Here is a 21,605-nt window from a genome sequence, read left to right as displayed (position 1 = left end):
CATTGTTGCACGTTAGGTTAATCATCTGGGCACCCCCCAAAATAAGTTGGGGACGCCCCTAGCTGGAGGTCTCGACCCCAAGGTTGAGAACCACTGGTTTAGATAGAGATAAATTAATAGCCAGTCACAGTACAGTATAGTGTTCCAACCTAGGGCATCAGTATCTAACATTATACAGTAGCAGCTCTCTTTTATCGCTGTATGTGTGTGGGTACACGTACACACACATCTACCAGTCTAATTAGAGCTTCAAACTGCAATGATGTATTTGATATAATCTCTTTTGTTACAGCTTGATGCAGCAATGGGCCTGGATGAGTTTTTTAATCAACAGCTGTTGTTGTTAATGATAACTATCATTTCAATCTTTTATGTTGTTCCATAACAATTTGTTCTCTCGACAGAAAAAGGAGCGGGCCTCTGCCGTCAAGAAGAACAACGCCTATGCTGTCGCCGTTGCCAACTATGCACCGAATATCACCAAGGACGCCACCATGCTACCAACCATTGCCAAAGGCGGTTCTGCCGATCCCAGTAAGGCCAAAGCAGACGCTAAAGCCCAAGAGAGCAAGAAGACATTCAACAGTGTTAGCAAAATTGACAGGATTTCGAGGATAATGTTCCCCGTACTTTTCGGAAGCTTCAACTTAGTCTACTGGGCCACCTACTTGAACAGAGAACCTGTCATAAAGGATATGGTCCCCTCTAATTAGGGGCCTGTTTCTTGTATCCCAGTTTGAGGATTAAAAGACCAAATACTTCCAGTAACTGCATACACAGAGCTTTACAGAGTCAAGGCCTGGATTGCATCCTCTATCCTCTCCTGTTTTCTACATTACCGTCTGCAGCACTTTTGAAAATGGCATTTGTAAATGTGTATGTATATTTATATGAATGGGTTAATTGTGATATCTTCAGTGATTATTTCTAGAGTGCTTGTTTCCTATTAAACGTATGGTTGCAGATATATAAGTAAATACAAATGACTTTGAGAACTCACTATTAACATATTTATTTAAAATCCTTTCTAAATGTATTGAATTCTTCTTTTGTCTTGTTATTGGATAATAACATTTTCATTATGTGATGAGGGGGCTGATTATATTATATGTGTCATAGCCAGTGACCTGACTCTTTTGTTCTGACCAAGCCAATGCAAAAATATATGTGTACAATATTGTGTTAATAGGTGGAAATAGTTTTATTGTTGTGGTCTGCAGTTATGGACTTGTGTGTATTGTATAAATACTGTAAGTCTGTCCTCCAGAATTATTACAACACTTAGAGCTGAAAAGGCTGTAACAGTTAACACGATATACTGTGTACAGTATGAAAATACATACTGTAATATATAGACTTTAAAGCTCAGGTAATATTTTATTGTTTGAGGAAGGAAGAAGGAGAGATGTAAGGAGGGAATAAATCAACAAAGAAAGGGAAGAATGAAAATACATGTTTCCATGCATAAAGTATGGTCTGCCTTTTGTAGAGTTTCATAGACTGGAGTTTTGTGGGCATTTGGCTTAACTTTACAGGATAAAATCAAGCTGAACAACCAAAAAGAGTATATTAATTAAAAAGCAGAAGTTGTTTGAAAGGTCGTAACAAAGCACAGAAAGTGTAGCATAAAACCATATGAAGTGCATTCACTCTCATAGCACCTGCCAGAGGTTATCACACTTAAGTCACACTGCTGAAGTGCCGATCCGACCAATATGTCTGAGTCATAGTGTTGGGGGCTTTGTCAGAGTACCCATTGTACCCGTCTGTGTCCCTTTTGTGCCCATATACGGCGATATCTGATGCCATCAGTATATGCCCATATATTAGAATGCCCAGATATGGGCATATTGGTTTGAGCAGTGGTGGTGGGCACTGCACTCCCTTGAGTCCTTGCCTTTGAGTTTGAAGTCAACCGGTCCCACAGAATGGAGAAGAACTGCTGCTTCACAAGCATATCAATATATCATAGTCATTTATTTAGAAAATAATATCAGTCATTGGCTCCCCTTGTGGTAAAGTTCAAATCCGGATGGTGTACCATGTATACAGCAGGCTCTGTTGGTCTTTTTCTGCGAGTAGGCCAACAAATAACTCAATTAATTGTGTGTATTAGATATGTCTCACGTGTCTCCATAGCCTTTATTTCATTATGAATGTAAACATCACATGCACTTCTTTAACAAATGCATTCATAAAGTATTCAACACTTTAGAAAAAAGTCTTATTTTTTAAGGTGCTAATAATTCTGGAGGACACTGTACCAATGGTCTGGGACACACTAGTCCATTTAGACCTGTTGACCCAATATGACCTTGAATAAATTCCGAGTTCATAAAAGTGAAAGTTTATTATAACTGAAACCATATATTTTGGATCTCATTGGCTCATGGACATACAAATCCAATAAGCGTGTGATAGATATGTCAGATCATGTTTGGATTCTGTTGCCCGCACCTGCACAAGTATGCTTAATTCCTGATTTATACTTAGTTGTATGACATGTCGCAGGCTGAAAATAGTTTATCTATAAGCTCTCAATCCAATCCATAATGTGTTGTGAGCATACTGATAGTTGATAGATAGATCTGTTATTTCAGTCCATGACACCATCATACAACAGAGCTTAAATTAGGCATAAGACTATTGTGCATAATGTGCTCAATGTTTATTATTCCTATAGAGCTCTTAAATTATCTTCCTTGTGCTGAGTGGGGTATTACCTCATAGTGAGACAACCTTTGTGAGTGCTATACGTGCTGGAGCAAACTTTTTTCTCTCTGTTTCTTAAGTGGTTAAGTTAAATTACATCTACACAGCCAAGCATGATTTGCAAAGTGAAATCGGTTTATCATATTATATATTTACCATAAAATCAATAGGGGATGTTCAGGGCATATAAGATGTAAAAGTAAAATGTAGACATTCATCTTATCTATTGAAGAAAACAAGTGTTATGAAAATGGGTATATGGTTATTGATTTGAGCAGCCTCTGGAAAAGTAAGATAACAAAGAGTCATGGTATGGAACTCCAAAACTTGAAGCAGTAAAACAAAGCAGCAAGGTGTAGCGACCACCCTATATGAGATAGGATACCTCATCAAGAGTGTTGGATAGCTGTATTCAATTACAGCTTCATATCAGTTCCTATGGATTATTCAATGTAATTTTCCCTATAACAAAACATGAATTGAGTTAATAAAGCTTATTTTTGAACAAACTGCATGCATTTGATGATGCTTGTTTTTTTTATTTGTAATAATAAGTTATGTTGTATAATATATATTTTATTTTCAATTCTATATTCTCCAAAGTACTGACTGAATCCTAAAACAAGACTTAAAATGATTTTTCAGACAGTGTGTGCTTTGTTGATTATGTATAAACTGTTTCTAATAAAACAATTCCAAAGCATATTATCTGGTTTGTTGTCATATATGAGGACTTGTCATGTGAACTGAAGTACAATTCTATTCTTGGCTCTACTAACCTTGCTCTGACACTTTCATGTGACAGTGTGCTTTTTGTTTGCTGCAAATAGGCTACTAATTATTTCCCCAGATACATGTGTTATTTTCCTGATTTACAACAAAAGATAATAGACACACACTGACAGTGCCCTAAAATGCACATTTATAAATTTATACCGTAACTACACATAAGTTAAAGTCAAACCACTGATTTTAAGATATATAGAAATGCTTCAACATCTAAAGAAAGCAGAATTAATGTGCTTTAATAATTCAAAGTGCTTAATAAATGATAATATAATAATAATTCCTAGGAGGAATCATTTTTGTTATGTTCAGAAATAATATTCTGCTTCAATCATCAGCTGACCGTGTTTAAAACACTGTAATTCTTAGTGGTCTAAAGTGAACATCCTTGATGTGCAGACACATGATGTGTTTGTGTAAGCTCAAACAATATAAATATAAAATGGAATATAGGCATATATACACACACACACACACACACACACACACACACACACACACACACACACACACACACACACACACACACACACACACACACACACACACACACACACACACACTGTATATATAACTTAATATTATGGATTCCATTGCAACCAGCATCAGTGGATAAAAATAATCATAATTCCTATTCCTATAACGTTGGATCCATCCAACATGATAAAGTTGGTGACTTCTGCTGAGTGCTGACTGACAGCGCAGTCCAGCCTGTCAGTGGGACAGAGCGGAGAGTGTGCAGGCAGCGGCGGACATCAAAGGGCTACAGACGCGCGGCTGCATTGAGGCCGTTAATTAACGTTTGATTGAGAACTCCCTGTGCCTCCATTTGAAAAAAGTAGACTAGGCTACTATTTGAATTCTGTACACACGCACTATATTGTTGTTTGCATTGCTGTAGAATCCAAATAAGGACACTAATTGGACCATCAAGACATATAGCCTGTCTAGTGTCTACACATTTAAACCTCGTAGGCTTTAAACACAAGCGCCGCTACTTCAAATGTTAAAGGATTTTGGATTTAAAGGTCTTGCAACATTGTTGCAGTTTTCTGACATGCTGGCCCAGGTGTGAATGTCAACACAGGGTCGTGGCTTTTAAGTGTGTCACAAAATATCACACAATTTGACACAAATGAAACGCAAAGATAAAAGGATAGCATGTACTGTATGTTAAGGCGAAGATGAACTTAATGTGAACTTAAGAGAACATGGCACGCGCGCACGTAGACGCGCGCACTAAATACTGAGTATAGCTAAGAATCTAGAGCATAGGTCTAAAACGTATTTAAACCAAATTAAATCACTTACCCAACCTTTAAACCACTGATTTTAAGACATGTAATGCACACACAAGAAAGCAGAATGAAGGGGCATTTAATGTGCTTAATAACAGAAAACAATAGTTTTGCGTTAAGGACACAAATCGGACCACACTCTCAAGACATGTGCACTTTTAATTAAACCCTAGAGTAGCCTATGCTTTAAAGTTTAAACACAAGCGCCGCTACTTCAAACGTTCTTTAAATGATTGGATTTAAAGGTCGTCTTGTTCTTAATTGCAACATTTGTTGCAGTTTTTAACGTTCTTTAAATGATTGGATTTAAAGGTCGTCTTGTTCTTAATTGCAACATTTGTTGCAGTTTTTAAATGAGCCTGGCCCAGGTGTCAATGTCATCGCAGGGTCGTGGCTTTTAATGGCGCCACAAACATCAGAAGTTCTGATGTTACTGATTAGTCCTAATTGTTCCGATTTAGGACTAATCAGTAATCACACAAATGAAACGTACAGAGACCACGATAAAATAATATGAACTGAAATTAATACTTTGACACACGCACAGCGCGCGCGTTCATGTGTGTTTAAAGTTTAAACAAACCCCTGTTTGAATACACAGACTTTAAAAACACCTTATAGGCTATATCATGTTTAGGGTTAGGCCTACTAGTGAAACAGACTAAATATGACAACAAATAATTGTTTTACTGACCTAGCCTATACTCCATTTCCAAACAAATGGCAAATAATTGCACGTTCTAAACGTGCAGTCAGTGTAATGCCCGTTTCGTTAATTAGGACAGAAAGATCAGGTGCGAGCGCACGCACGCAGCGATGGATGGCTCTGACTGACAGGTGACCCGCGGCTGACCCATCAACATCAAAGGGAACGGCCTTTTAAACTCTGATCAGCGCAGCTAGACATTTAAACATTGTTGCAATATAAAGGGAACGGACTTTTAAACTCTGATCAGCGCAGCCAGACATTTAAACAGTGTTGCAATTTGCAGCGTCGCTAATCAAGACAGGCACAGGATCAAAGGGGGTCCGCGACCTCTTATACACAGCCCAGTGGCCCCGACGTGCATTCTGCACACTACTACAACTCCTGAAGACACCCACGTGAAGACATCGATCTCCCCAAAAATGACATCCAGGGACGACGTGAGACGACGTGTCGCCGCCGGACAGACGTCCCATGATATCCCCGAACCCGACCATGGCTTCTTCGACATGTGGCACGACTACATGAACCTGGGGAGAGCCTTTGAACAACTGCACGTCGCGGTGGGTGCAGACTTGGCGGCCGGAGGAGACCCCTGCAACAACAACTACACTCTGGGATGGGCCGGGCGGAGCACTCTGGACATTGAGGACAATCCCAAACCCGTCCGTTTCCAGGAGGAGGAGGACGATGTGAACTCCGTGGAGAGCATGATCGCCCTCAGTCCGGCCAGCAAGAGCAGCCTTTCTGACATGGTTGGTGATCGTCGTCAACGACCCCGCTATGTGTCGGTCAACTCGGTGGAGACAGAGAGTGTGAGCCGCTCCGTCAGCCCGGCCACCAGCCGTTCTACCGCGACCCTCAGCCCGGCCAGCAGCGTCTCAGAGGTCGGCGTTGGAGTTGGACACAACCGTCGACCCCGCCCTACTTACTGCCGCTTCTGCAAACAGAACGGAGAGACGGCCGAGGTCTACACGTCGCACCGCCTGAGGACCGGCGACGGATCGAGGGTCACCTGCCCCATCCTGAGGAACTACACCTGCCCCACCTGCAACGCCACCGGGGACAAGGCGCACACGCGCCGCTACTGTCCACTGGCGCAAGCCCACGGCAGACGCGAGGTGCTGGAGACGGCAGCAGGAGGACTGTGGGTTCCCTACTCACGCCTGTCTGTTTGAGGAGGGAGATCACGAAACAAAGTGAGAAGTTCTTGCTCACCAACGGACACACGAGAGAGACTGTACATACCGTAGTTTAAAACAGACAAGGAAGCATAGGTTCTAAAGTTGTATTGGCGATTGTGTATATAGGCCTAGCCTCCTAGGCCATGCATGTGATTGTGATTCTCAAACTTTTACATTTCAAGGTCTCCCCTTAACTCTGACATGATACAAATGGAACCAAATGGACCCGCTAGGGTTCATTTGGTTCCATTAGTATGCTGTTAGAGTTACAGGCTTGTATGGGTCCATTTAGACCCCCATAAAGGTACCCACAGTCCCTGGAATCCACTGGCCTAGGATACCTTCCTCATAGGCTGCATGTTGAGAGAAGATGTCGTTTTTGTTCACATTGCCAGATCCTTGTATGTTATAACTTAAGTTGTCTACCTTCTATAACCCAGTTGATGTTCTTGAGAAAATGTAGCTATATTTATATTTTTGATACCTCCCCTTACGCTTTTATAAAAGTGTTTAAAAAGCTGCACTTTGTAGAGATTTTAACGCAATTGAGACAATGCATGTTAAGTTCTTGAGAGAATGTAGCTATATTTTTGTACACATATTTTTGATACCCCTTTACCCTTTTATAAAAGTGTTTAAAAAGCTGCACTTTGTAGAGATTTTAACGCAGTTGAGACAATTCATGTTATGTTCTTGAGAAAATGTAGCTATATTTTTGTACACATATTTTTGATACCCCTTTACCCTTTTATAAAAGTGTTTAAAAAGCTGCACTTGAGAGATTTTATCCCAATTGATACAATTCATGTTATGTTCTTGAGAAAATGTAGCTATATTTGTGTACACATATTTTTGATATGATCAATAAATATTGTCATATTTCGTATACGTTTCATGTTTTTCTATTTGTTGCTATTTATAATTAGGCTGGTTCTGAATGCAAGAGTAGCCTATAAGCAGGTCAATAAATGAATCGGAAAACAGACAATGAATAAACTGACTTAAAAGCCCAGCATCTGGGATTATTTGATGGCCTAAACATGCACACTTAAACTGCAACCTTTAAAAAATAAATGTTCATGGGAATGAATGAATGAATGTAAAAATAGATGAATGTTATGTCAGTGGCAAAATATTGATGGAAATGTAGGTCTAAATGACAAGCCTACTGAAATGTGTCTAAACTGCAGGAAATCTTTTTAGAAGAACAAGGACTCAACTCTGAGTCAACCAGACAACCACATTTCCCAGAATACATTGCGCGTGACCTGTCACCTCAAAATGGCAGCCTCCATGAAGCTCTTGACGTTGGGTTCTTTCTAGGGCTTTACATTTATTTTAAATAATGTTATTTAATATTGCGGACGAAGTCACATTTTCTAGCTGGGCAAAATATGCAGTGATGCGCCACAGTAGGCTATGCATTATTATTTGGTGATCTCAGTTAATGAGACTGTACTTTTATTCTAAACATGTCATACTGCATTTTGAGACGATGGCACGAAATGCCAATTTTAAGACGTCTTTTAGAGTTAAAAATGTATAGAAAGAAGATCCAAAGCTATAGCACAAACCATATAACTTTAAGACACAGATGGATAAAACACCTACCAATAATCTCAAGCAGATTTAAACTGCTACACAGTGATACATCACAAACAAACAAGGTAAGGAACTGGATGAAGTTCTTTATGAATGACATGTTAATGTAATTGTAACATGTATTGCATTATAATGTATTATGTAGGCTATACAATCAATGCATATTGACCATCAGTAATATCCGATATCAGCATAGATGAGTGATAGAGAATTTAAAAGACTAATGTGAATACTGTTGCACTTTGCTATTCAAAACAGAACATTTGATTTAGGGTTTTCTGTGCCAAATTGTGGCACTGTTTACTTTGTAGGATGCTGATGACCTGTCCAAGTTCCCTGTCGAAAGAATCAGGAATTTTAGCATCATTGCTCATATTGACCATGGAAAAAGCACTTTGGCTGACAGACTGCTGGAAATGACAGGTAGGCCTGAGGTTGCTCATAAGCGTTTCCATGTTGAAAACCTTTCCTACTTTTTCAAACATTGTGTAAATAGCTGATATACAAGCTCACAACTGTGAGCTTGTAGATAGGTATAAAATGATTAATTAGGGCCTATTTTAGCCATAGTTCATTATTTATTTTGATTATTGGTATCGGCCGTTGTCAGTCATTTCTTTGTGTCAAGTGTCATATCTGCCCCATGCAAAATATATTTTTTTTTACAATGCCGAAAAGCCAAACAGAAATGCAACTTTTTTGCATTTACACAATTCATCGTCAAGTAAAGTGTCAAGCTTGTGACAGCCATATCCCTGGTAAACAGGTGCCATATCAACGACTGCGAAGAACAAGCAGGTGCTCGACAAGCTCCAGGTGGAGAGAGAGCGAGGGATAACAGTAAAGGCCCAGACGGCCTCATTGTTTTACACCCATCAGGGTCAACAGTATCTCTTGAACCTTATCGACACACCAGTAAGTCAACACTTCATTCTTATTGTCTCCGCCAGGCAGGGTTCCCACGGTCATGAAATTCCTGGAAATATTTTGAAATTAGAAAAATATTTTTCCAGTACTGGAAAAGTTTTGGAATTGATCAAGGGTCCTGGATAAAATAGCTATGCATTGTCTTTGGTTATTGCTTTTTTTAATACCTCTGAAATGACAAATTAAACATTGGCCAAATTGTCAAATATTAGAGGCAGAAATTGTGAAAAAGAAAAATTCCTCAAAAATTCCTCAACTCCCTAGTTAAAATATGATTATTTCAGGGGTCACAGCCTGAAAAGGTTGAGAACCACTGGCATACACTACCTGTCTTTGGGCATTGCGCATAGGAGTAAGCGACTCGTTATTGAGCTGAATTATTGTATATAGTCATGGAAATCGGGTTAAAAATTCTGGAAACGTTTTGGAAATTAATTGGTAAAGATGTGTGGGAACCCTGGCCACGCTGAGGTGTGGCTGAGTCACGTCCGTCTGTGTGTGTGTGTTCATGTGTCTGCCCGTGTGTCCGGACGTCTGTGAACAGCTAATCTCCTGTCAATCGACGTGAAACTGTGCACACACACTCCCTGGAGGACATAGCAGAACCTCTGCCCCCAAATCTTTGCCGTGAAAGTTCACACACGCCTGTAAACACAAACTGTATTCTACACTCCTACAAATCAACATATTGTATCTGTGTCATAGCTTCATCAAGATTAATCTCTCAACTTCTACACATTCCATCACCTCTAGTGCCTGAATTCCGAACATTGCTGGCCCACATTAGCCTCCCTGACCTGGTGTAAACCTGTGCTCAGAGGAGCACTTTTTCTAGTTTATATCTGTTTATATCTGATTTCTTCCGGTTGTAGATATGGGATGTTTCTAGAGATGCAGGGTGCTTGCTTGCACAGGGCTTGCACAGGTCTGGACAAGTATGGAATTATGTATCCATGTTTATGTTTTCCAGACCTGGACGAAATATGTCAATGAAATCTTGAAAAAGTTTGGATTCTGAAAAAAAAAAGGGAATTCACTGAAAAACAGTGCTTATTTTCAAAACCTGAAAATTGTCCACATATGCACTCTAGTGTTTGTTGTGATAACTGCATGGATGTCTGCTTTTAATTTGGGCAGCATTTCTAATTCAATAAAAGGACTGCAGTATAATTATTGTATTTAGTGAAATTATGCAATGTCTGAGTCTGCACCTTACTGTTAGCCCGATGAACCTTTTTTTTACCGGTAGGTTTTTTGTTTTCAAACCTATTGCATCACAAATACAGTATTAAAACCACTCCACACCAAAATCAAACAAAAAGCAAACACACTTGTCTCAGAAAACAATAAAAAGTAGAGGTCTTGAATAAAAATATCATTTTGGAATAAAGTTTGGAATTCATATTTGGGAAAAGACCAAGCCCCCTGTGGATGACTATATGGTAATACGTTTGTTTGAATAGTGTGTGCCAGCACCTACGTCATTGTAGTCCTTAGCGGCCATTTCTTGGGTAAAAACACAGGTGTTTCAATTGTTTGATTGCATAGAACTAATGCTATAGTCTAATCAGAACACCTGTGTAAGGCTTTGTTTACCCAAGAAATGTCCGCTCTTAGAACTACATTTGGCACACCCTATACACCACAGTGGCTTTATATAATACTGTGTATTACATAAAAGGCCAAGAATTGATGAATGTGCTAATACAGTGTGGACAAAAGCAGATTGCCAGGTTAATCATTTTGTCTCAGCTTTCTATTAAATTTAGTTCTCATGAATGTTTTATTCAATATTCTTTGTTCAAGATAGTTTATTTATTGCAATTGTAAGATTTTATTACCTGTAAAACATGTATTTTTTCCATTCATAATATGTTACTCTGCCCAGGGTCATGTCGACTTCAGTTATGAGGTGTCCAGATCAATTTCAGCATGCCAAGGGGTTCTACTTATTGTCGATGCCAACCAAGTAAGTGCTTTGCCCTCAATATGTATGGTGCTGAGTAGTTGATTTAGACCTGACCCTAAAGTTCTCTGAATAAAGTCAAATATTATTCAAAAATTACAAAAACAAATATGTTGCGACATAATATACATGGACTGTACTACACTAAAATGTGTTCCCGGCCTGGGAATTTGGGGATAGTGTTACGTAGCCATTAGTGGACTGTTACTGTCATATTATTTGTTACCAGCTGTTCCTGGTTGATTTATATGGATTTATATGGAAATACATAGTGAATGCTACTTTGCTAACATAAATGTTTATTGACGTGAAGGGCATTCAGGCACAGACGGTGGCTAACTTCTACCTGGCTTTCGAAGCTCAGCTGACAATTATCCCCGTCATCAACAAGGTACACTCTTGCACAAGGATAATATCCTTCTGTATGTGATTGCAGAGTGGGGACATCCCCAGACTGACTTTAATGGGATTGGACAGTCAATCTTAACACCTAGGTCACTCTGCCATTCCACTTAGTCATTCAGATCCACCAGTGATTTGATTTTAAGGCCACATGGTACTTTTTTGAATAGAGGCAAGTCACTAACCTCTGACATATTCTTCTTCAGATTGATTTGAAGAACGCTGACCCAGAGAGGGTCGAGAAACAGATTGAGAAGGTGTTTGATATTCCATGTGAAGAATGCATCAGGGTGAGTTCGAGTATGCACAAATTGTTTTTTATACTGTCTAGGACCATACCAGTGTCAAAGCTTTGGGCAGTTATCGTACCAAAACACAAGACAAGATCATTTCACCGTTAATTTTCCTAATTTGTTTAGTGCGTCTTTTCTCCAGGGACAATATTTGTTCAGAGTAGACATAAAAAAAACTCTTTATAATGCATTAAAATGCAACGATAGCGTAACTTTGACAAATAATAACTGCACAATTATATGTAGTGTATACTAGCATGCAGTTGCAGTACCTATCTTGATCAACTTGATCAATCAGTGGATTCCTCAAATATCAAGGAAACCACAGTAGACTGGAAAATCAAGTACTGTATAAACAAGTCATTGTCAATGGTTTAAACAGGCAGACCACTGTTATGGTCCTTTTTATGTTCTTATTTCCAATTATTTGGTAGGCAACTGTAAGTCTCATGATATCTTACTTCACTGTTTATCATTGAATTCTAGCAATATTGTTGTTTTCTTGCCATCATTACATTTTCTGCTCAGCTTGTGTTTGCATTGATGCTTTTGTAGATATGCAAAATGTTTTTCAGTTCTCTGTATAGATGTATAATATGAACTGACATTGAAGAACGCAATTGATTTCATTTTCTAAGATTTCAGCTAAACTTGGAACAAATGTTGATCAAGTGCTGCAAGAGGTTGTCAACAGAATTCCACCGTAAGTATTGCTGATTTTTCTTAAATGTTAAATGCTGTAATGAATGATGTTACTGACTGAATGGCCCGAGTGCTGATTTCTTTTTAATATTTATACTTTATTAAACTCTTTGAAATCTACATTGTCTGTAGTCTTTCAACTTGAACATCTTTTTTTCTTTGAGATACTCCTCCATTTCCTGCATTTCTTCCATTTTAAACATGAAATGATTTTCATGTACTTTTTTGTCCATTCTCAGACCCACTGCTAGACGTGATGAGCCGTTTAAAGCTCTGGTATTTGACTCCAATTTTGACCACTACAGAGGTGTGGTAGCTAACATTGCTGTGTTTGGAGGCCATGTCAGAAAAGGGGACAAGATTGTATCGGCGTACCTTGGCAAAAGCTACGAGGTCAATGAGCTGGGCCTGCTCCGACCAGATGAGTATCCAACGAACAGGTTGTAAGTAGCTTTTATCCGCATTTCACTTCTCTTATTTAGCACATTATTATCCAGAGTTGACATGACATTATCATTCACCTCTTACAGTGGAGGGTCTGTGTGTCTGGATGTAGTACCGGGTTTAGAAATATACAGTATATTCTTTTTATTATTGCAAATCTCTTCCTAGAACTGACGTTCAAGTTGGTACCACCAAGAGAAAGTAGTTTAGTTGTATGCATTGTAATGTGTGTAATAGATGGGGTTAACCTCATGAATCCTAGCATCGTTTTTCTGGACATTTCTGTCGAAATAGCTGATCAAGCTCACAATAGGTTTAAAGTGGTTAATCAGAAAAGAATCTCAGCAAACCATCCTGTTTATGCAAAATTAGCCAGCACATTTCCTTGATGGTCACTTGCTAGAGTTCATGAGTTTGGCCACACTTTTCATGAAGTGCCACTGCCAATGAAGTTGCCAACTCATTTGGTTCCTGGCTGGCACTGCTCTGTGCAGCAAAATAACGATGATCACACAAGCCAGTGTCATACGTTATTGCTTTGTTTTAATGAAAATAAAGAAATAAACACATTTAAAAAATAAAACCGGTTTTACCTGCACCATGTCATTTATCTGTTTATTAAAAAAATGTCTGTTTTCACTGTGTAATATTCTAGAACAATGGTTCTCAGTGTGGGGTCCAGGGACTCTCAGGGTTCCTTGAGGGGCTTAACGATTGTGTTATTGAGAACCACTTTTCTAGAGTTTAACTCACTTGCATGATCTGATGTGCAGGTATGCAGGCCAAGTGGGCTACATTATAGCAGGGATGAAAGACGTGAAGGAAGCCCAGATTGGTGACACTCTTTATCATCAGCACAATCCAGTAGAGTCACTTCCGGGGTTTAAGCCTGCCAAAGCCATGGTGTTCGCTGGTGAGCAGAAATTCTCGCTTGACTTCCACTTTTTAGAATTAGAGGTCAATTCACAGCTGTTAGTTTTAGCATACACTCTCCAGAGAGACTTTCAAGTGCAAGATCAGTATAAAATGGTATGAACCCTAGTCGACAATAATGTCAGGGTAAATGGTCACATACAGTAAGTAGAGTGCAAAGAAAACAGTTATCTGCTTCAAAGGAGGCCACTCTCTCTCACATAGAGATTTCATTACATTTTGGATTGACCAATATCCAATATGACCAATATGCCCAGCAGACTTACTCGGGCACGTCGATGCAAGTTGGGAATCCAATGCTTCACCCGGTTATGCAATACAATTGTACCCTTTATCAGAGTACCTGTTGTACACGTCTGTCTGTCTGTCTGTGACCCCTTTATGCCCATATGGAGATCTCTGTATCTGTCTGTCTGTGTGTCAGAGTACCCGTTGTATCCGTCTGTCTGTGACCCATCCATTCCCATATGAGATCTCTGTATCTGTCTGTTTGTCTGCCTGTGTCAATTTTATGCCCACAACAGTTCATTACAATAAGGACACCATGTAAAATGGTTACTGTGTATACTGTACTAATTTCCTTTTGCCCTGCATTATGCATGCTCTGTTGAGGGTATAAAGTGTTTCATATTGTTGTTCATTATTGATGGTGTTTCTTTTGAGGCTGCCAGTTCTGCATGGGCAATTTAGCTGCACTGATTGGTCAGCTGTCATATAACTCAAAAGAAGATAAGAACTTTGGCTTGCACTCATTGGTCAGCTGCTGTATAACCCACAGCAGCTGACCAATCGGCACAAGTTTGTCACTCTTGCGTTCCTTTTAGCACTTCCCTCCCCACTGGCAAATAAAGGCTGAGTATGAGTTATCATAGTCACTGCCAGCCCTTAATAATTAATCTTGCCATGCACAAAGATCTTTACTGTCTTCCTACAGTATGTACAGCATTAGGTTTTCTGTGAATACATAGAGCATAACAATTGCTATTGTGCTTTTGTTCTAGGCTGGAATAAAGGCTAGACAGGTTGACATAATGTACCTCTTCAATGTTTATTCAGTGTTTGTGATGAATAATGACTCCAGTCAGGAGCTGGTTAGCTTTTTGTACATTCAGTGGTTTGCAAATAAACAATGCATGGACTAATGGTTGTTGCTTATGTTCTCTCTCTCTCTCCCTCTGATTCTTATTTTCTTTTTCCTCCTTTCCCCAGGGATGTACCCAATGGACCAGTCAGAATATCCTGTTCTTCGCAGTGCCATTGAGAGGCTAACCCTGAACGATTCCAGTGTCACAGTGCAGAGGGACAGCAGTATGGCTTTGGGAGCAGGCTGGAGGTTAGTAGGAACACAAATGCAACATACTAATAGTTAAAACAGTTGTACAAAACTGTTATAAGATAAAGGTAAATGGCTTGTTCTGATTGCTCTTCGATGATTTAATTTAGCAAAATGTCCAGTTTAAAATGAAAGACAACAAATGAATGTGGAGTTTCTCAGTCTATAATAATAATATCTGGAATTTACATATCGGTTTTCTGAGTACCTAAAGCCGCTTTACAAGTGTGAGGGGGGCCAGGGGGAGAGGGTAGGTAACAACAGCAACTTTATTAGAAAGGCAATTGTGAATAGCTGGGTTTTCTGGGCGGTTTTGAATGTAGGGAGGGAGGCGGCATCTCTGATGCGTTTGGGGAGTGCATTCCAGAGGGAGGGTGACAGTGGCCGCACTGTCTCCCTAGGTTCGGCGGCTGGTCTTGCAGACCTTGAGGAGGCCGGCCTTGCTGGACCTGTGGGAACAGGACGGAACATGTGGCTCTAGGAGGTCAGAGAGGTAGTGAGAGAAAGCGTTTCGGCAGCAGAGAACGTCAGGGAGGGCCGGAGACGGGCAATGTCCTGGAGACAAAAGAATGCTCTTTTGGTAAAAGGAAGGGTGTCGATGTTGAGTGAGAAGTCCTGGGTGGATCGGGTGAGGGAGTCGGAGCCGATGATGATTTATTGCAGTCGAGTTTGAGAAAATTCTTTTGCATCCAGGTTTTATGAGGCAGATGTATTCTTGTTTTTAAGACAAGTAAGTGCACATTCTTTCAGGTTATGCCTCTGCCAGATGTCGCAGGGGTAAAGTTCCTGCCCATTACTGTGGAGAATGGAGTTTGATTCCTCCACAGTGCCTTAGAGTTGGCCGGGCGCACCAACCATATTGACAGGTGGGAAGCTAGGCAGGGAGGAGGTGATATCTGTCGCTGCTGCACTACCAATGTCTAGGTTGTTCAGGTAGCCTGTGTGTTCCTCTGCATAGCGTTAACGTCATCCCGATGTAACTCATCACTGTCAGGTGAAAAGAAGTGGCTGGTGACTTGCTTGTGTATTGCAGGAGACATGTGGTTATCTCCACCCTCCCAGATCAAACAGTAGTGGTTGATAGTGACAGAGACTGCACTATACTCTTGGGGTACATTCATAATGACTAAAATTGGGACGAAATTGAAGAAATAAACGATGGGTCTAATATTGGAATGGATTCCCTTTGCAGTAAGTACGTGGAGGCCAGTCTGGAGCCGTACACCATATTTGGGATGGCTGACCCCTTCGCTGCCATGTTGTAAAAACTGTGGGAGCTATACTGTATCATACATACACAGGACAGGGGACATACAGACTTTCAGATTTATTGTTGGCATTTTATGCTGCTTTATTTCAGACAATGTTGAGGGAACGTTTTCTGTAAAAAAAACATTAGGGCTACTTGCAAACCAAATCTGATAATAAGGGGGTCCACTTTATTACAGTCTTTTCATTCTCCTTGCAGACTTGGCTTCCTGGGTCTTCTTCATATGGAGGTGTTTAATCAAAGGCTAGAGCAGGAGTATAATGCCTCTGTCATAGTAACAGCACCCACTGTACCCTACAAAGCGATCCTGTCCTCAGCCAAACTCATTAAGGTAAGAGCCAGTTTCAGCTTGCATTGTGTATATTGGACAGGAACAGTGATATCAGACGCTACACTGTTTGGACTAATTTACCTGATTGTAGTTAAAAGGGGACTTCTGCCAGTTTTATAGCATGCCTCGTGTGTGAAAAGTGAAAGCCAGTTGAAATTCTGGCTTTAATCCGATTTTTCTCTCTTAGTCAGATAGATTTGCTGAAGGACTGGCCTTCACTTTGACCACTCACACCTTATATACTTTGTTGACTGGAGTCTAGACCCAGAGGTCTATACTTGATCCCCTCCTTTTTCCCTCTACACCTAATCTCTAGGATAAAAATCTTTAAGCTCACAATGCCATGCGCTGTGAGCTTGTAGATCTGCTGTTCTCACCGAATGTTCACCTATTTGCGCTGAATGTTTGCCTATTTTGACATGCCTAAAATTGGGACTCTTTTTTAAAAATAAGTCCAATATTGTAGCTTTGTCATGTGACTAAATAACAGAGGTTGTTCTTTTAGCAACATGGCAGTGAGGAGATCACCATAGTCAACCCTGCTCAGTTCCCAGACAAATCAGTGGTGTCAGAGTATCTGGAGCCCATGGTGTTGGGGACTATCCTTTCTCCAGACATGTACACGGGCAAGATTATGACACTCTGCTTGGTAAGCTCTATACTTTATGTTTGCATTGATTGTTGATTCCTTCTCATGTGAATTCTACATTTTTGGACAAAAGTAATGCTCAATATTGATGGATGCAAAAAAGCATGTCAAAGTTACATACTTGATTTTGTTTTTGTCTCAAAGAACCGCAGAGCCATCCAGCAGAATATGGTGTACATCGATGACCATCGTGTTATGATGAAGTACCTCTTCCCTCTAAATGAAATTGTGGTCGACTTCTACGACCTTCTCAAATCAATGTCATCTGGATATGCCAGGTAAAACTAAAGATTGTATCTATATTACACAAACTAAGAATTAGTGGGAGGATTTTTATGTTTTATTTACAAATGTTTTTCAAACTAGTAGTTCTCATACTTTGAAGAATTTCCATCTCCGTTATAGTTATGTGCGCATGCATTTATATTTTTAGTAGATATTAAAGATACTTCTGTTCATTATATTTGTCATTGTACATATTTGCAGTAACTCTGAAAGCTTCTACCTTCAAATAGGCCTGATTTTGGTTTATTTATTCTACCTAGCTTTGACTATGAAAATGCTGGTTACCAGCCAGCTAACTTGGTTAAGATGGATATTCTGTTGAATGGTCTGCCTGTGGAGGAACTCACCACAATCGTGCACAGGTACGTTTCAAATAGTGATATTTGTGTTACGTGTTGTGCAATATCATTGTTACTTTTTTTTTTTTTTCTTTTTTTTTTACTAAATTTTTATCCCACGATTTTTGTAACCCATTTTTCACCCGGTGCCAATTGCCTAAGCTGTAATCCTGGGCTCTGCTCTCCCTCTGCCAACCTGGGGAGGGCCCCGAACTGAGCTCATGCTTCCTTCAGTGCATGAGGAGTGAGCAGGCCGCTTCTTGTCACCTGACAGGGGGAGCTTCCCCGGTTGGACGTAGCGCGTGGAAGGAACACGTTATTCCAACCAGTTCCATTCCCCTCCATCAGGCGCCCCGGCTGGCCAGGGGGAGGCATTATAGAGACCAGGATTACTGCATGTTTTTGTGAGGGTATCTACTCTAGGAGATACGGGGAGAACATGCAAACTCCACACAGAAAGGCCCTTTTGCCAACCCCACCTAGGGGTAGTTACTTTCTTCTGACAGTTTTTCTCAGCCTGTGTTACTGTTGTGTGTACTACTGCCTTTACATGAGTGAGTGACAAATTAAACCTTGAATCGTGATTCAGAGAAGTGTATATTTTGATTACAGAGAACGGGCGTACGTTTTTGGGAAAGCCATGTGTGAGCGGCTGAAAGACTCCATTCCAAGGCAAATGTTTGAGATTGCTGTACAAGCAGCCATTGGGAGCAAGGTTCTCGCCAGGGAGACGTAAGTGTACAACATTGTCCTATCTGAAATAATTAGATAAAAAAAAGTGTTTGCATTTTTTATTGTTTGCATTTTCTTGCTCTAAAATATGTAATCTCTCTGATACATTTTGTCATTCTTTGAAACCTGAAGCTACATTATAGCACACAACATAGTCAGTAAAAGTCTCATTTATGCACTATAGATGTGTTCAAATCGTGTGTTGATTTAATTTTATTAAATTAGATGTATCATTTCAATTAGCATTGTGTGAACTGATATGTAAAGCCTGGTCACAAATATCAGCGGTTTGCAAGAATAGCCATGGGCAAACAACCACATACATGCACGTAAAGTTATGACTCTGAGGAAGATGCAGTAGCATCAAAATGTCAGTCAATACTTTTTGACTGGGTACCTTATTAAAAGATTAAGAAGCTTCACTTCACTTGTCCAAGCTGCTCCAGTGTCTTCTCTACATACTGTATCCTGTGTTGTCCTGCTCCTGTGATGCTGAGGCTTGGCATTATGATCCCTTTCTACTCAACACTGTGTGATGTATTTGATGTATCTCTCTTGTTGTCTCTTTCAGAATTAAAGCTTACAGGAAAAATGTCCTTGCTAAATGTGTAAGTAGACATTTCTTCTTGAAATCTTTGAATCTTCAGATAATAGTACAAGTACAAGTTCCAAACATGGTAACACCTTTTTTTGTTTTTTTTGTAGTATGGAGGTGACATCACACGGAAGATGAAATTACTGAAAAAACAGGCTGAGGGTAAAAAGAAGATGCGGCGTATTGGCAATGTGGAAGTTCCCAAAGACGCCTTCATAAATGTTCTGAAGAGAAAAGACTAATAGAAGAACATTTAATGTTGCTGTTATTTAAGGTGATTCGCTGCTTAATGTGTCTTTATTATGAAAGACGTGTCTGACGAAGGAATAATTAAGAGATTATTCTCTAAATAAAGTGGTTATTGGTGTTTCAAACTGCAGTCCTTGTGCCATGGTTTTAAATACAGTTTTTCATTAATGTCATGTCCCACACACTGGAGTTTTTACCACTGATGTCTGGGAGCCTGCCTGTTTGTGAATGGGAGAAATAGGGTACAGTATCGTGTCAAAGGCTGTGTCTAACCTCAACACAGGATCTAAATGTCTTCATTGAAGAGCAGGAAGACCAAACATAAACAACAACAAGAAGGTTATATTGTAGGCCTACATACTACAGATTGGACAAAATACATGCTAAAGCTCAGCTACATTACACAAACTGAGTTACAGGACATGTAAGTAATCTAACCTGTATGATTAAATACAACAGTCCACTAGATGGCAGCAGCAGGCAGCTGGAATGATCATTCTGGAGACAAACCCACTTGTTCTGGGATGGGATTATTTCCACAATGGGAAAGTGCAACAAAAGTGGATCACTTTTCACTTGCGTACCATTATTAGTAGCTTCGTTTTGTTATACACATGAGTCAGACCACAATGAAAACCAGCCCTTTAGTGTAGGGATTTGTGTTATGCTTTTAGCACAATTTGTATATTAATTGTACCACTGTACGTTTTTGTAAACGGTTAATAAAGTATTCAACCAACCAATCAATCAGCGTGATTTTCGGTGACAAAAAACTATAACAAAGGCACTTTAAAACACACTTATAGTGTATGGAGGTTATTGGTGTAAAAAATAATAAGAGGGTAGCAGCTGTTAGGCAGGGGATGGGCATGGTTGGGCCGTTGAGCTGAGGGTTTGAGTCTAAACACTACCCGTAGTTTCCAAAACCCGGAAGCCGCTCATAACAAATACTGCTGCTTCTAAGTAGCGACGAGCAGAAATGTGATTTATTTTTGTTTCTGTATTGTCGAACAGCTATAATAAAAGACACTCCATTCAATTTAAGCGCGTTCCGGTTTTAGATTATGTCTCTTGTCTATGAAATAGAATTTTGGCCAGCTATCTGCTGTGATGCACTAAACAGCGACCAGTCAAGCTAGCTATTAGTACATAATACATTATCTGCTTGACGTTACCATCACTCAACCAACAAGATGAAAGTGCGTTCATCTGTTTTTGCCTCTTTCATTCTTATATTTGAGGTGTTTGGCGTTGCCCTCTTTCTGAGGGGATTTTTCCCTGTTCCTGTCAAGTCCTCTTTACCATCTAAGAACAAGCTGTCAGACATGCCAACAGAGCCAGCGACAGGTAAGGAAATAGGAATACATACTGACTACTGTACACTGTGTACACAGTATGCAGTCAGTGTTGGGCAATATTACTCAGGACTCACTCAGGAGTGTAATATGTTAGGCTACTTATTACATATTACTCAATACTCCTAATAAGACTATTATGTATTATATATGAATATCAAGAGTAATATTATATTACACATTACTTTCGCCCCCCCCCCCCCCCCCCCCCCCCACACACACACACACACACACACACACACACTAGCAATACAAAGAAGAGATGTACAACAACAGAATCTGTTTAGTAAGCTCATCATAATAAGAGTCACCAAATCAGCCAAAATGTCTGTAAAATATAGCAGCAATCTCTCTTGACCTTTTAAACGACATGTTTTCAAAAGACAGCCAAAGTAAACCAGAGTAATATGTAATACCGGTAGGCCTATATACATTTTGTTTTACAAAGTAATATGTTATACACTTATACTACTCGTTACTGTGTAAGAGTAATGTAATAATAATATTACAGTA

At 39.8% G+C, this 21,605-nt stretch overlaps 3 protein-coding genes across 3 annotated transcripts in view; all 3 read left to right on the top strand.

The window, feature by feature from the left end:
- Window positions 1-713, top strand: part of gabra2b (gamma-aminobutyric acid type A receptor subunit alpha2b) — a gene marked incomplete at both ends in the record, with an annotated part of 29,931 nt that extends 29,218 nt beyond the window's left edge. The window contains one exon of the mRNA XM_080746584.1: window positions 405-713. Coding sequence (XP_080602710.1) covers window positions 405-713 — 309 coding nt within the window. The remainder of the gene's footprint in view (window positions 1-404) is intronic.
- A 7,350-nt stretch (window positions 714-8,063) lies between these two features.
- On the top strand, window positions 8,064-19,730 carry guf1 (GTP binding elongation factor GUF1; the record flags this gene model as incomplete). The annotated part of the gene is made up of 17 exons (XM_080745459.1): window positions 8,064-8,353; window positions 8,600-8,711; window positions 9,055-9,203; window positions 11,104-11,184; window positions 11,495-11,572; window positions 11,790-11,873; window positions 12,515-12,579; window positions 12,818-13,021; window positions 13,796-13,935; window positions 15,165-15,288; window positions 16,757-16,889; window positions 17,395-17,538; window positions 17,683-17,816; window positions 18,084-18,185; window positions 18,774-18,893; window positions 19,465-19,501; window positions 19,599-19,730. The coding sequence occupies exons 1-17, from the start codon at window positions 8,159-8,161 to the stop codon at window positions 19,728-19,730; spliced, it is 2,034 nt and encodes a 677-aa protein (XP_080601585.1). The 5' UTR covers window positions 8,064-8,158.
- Window positions 19,731-20,769: 1,039 nt separating this feature from the next.
- The window catches only part of pigg (phosphatidylinositol glycan anchor biosynthesis class G (EMM blood group)), a 64,676-nt gene continuing 63,840 nt past the window's right edge, over window positions 20,770-21,605 (top strand). Inside the window, exon 1 of the mRNA XM_080745837.1 lies at window positions 20,770-21,084. Within this exon, the coding sequence (XP_080601963.1) occupies window positions 20,931-21,084 (154 nt within the window). The 5' untranslated portion in view covers window positions 20,770-20,930. The remainder of the gene's footprint in view (window positions 21,085-21,605) is intronic.

Source organism: Nannobrachium achirus (assembly GCF_963921795.1).
Source record: "Nannobrachium achirus genome assembly, chromosome: 17".
NCBI lineage: Eukaryota > Metazoa > Chordata > Actinopteri > Myctophiformes > Myctophidae > Nannobrachium > Nannobrachium achirus.
The sequence above is the reverse complement of the archived record's forward strand: the minus strand, read 5'-3'. Positions and strand labels throughout refer to the sequence as shown.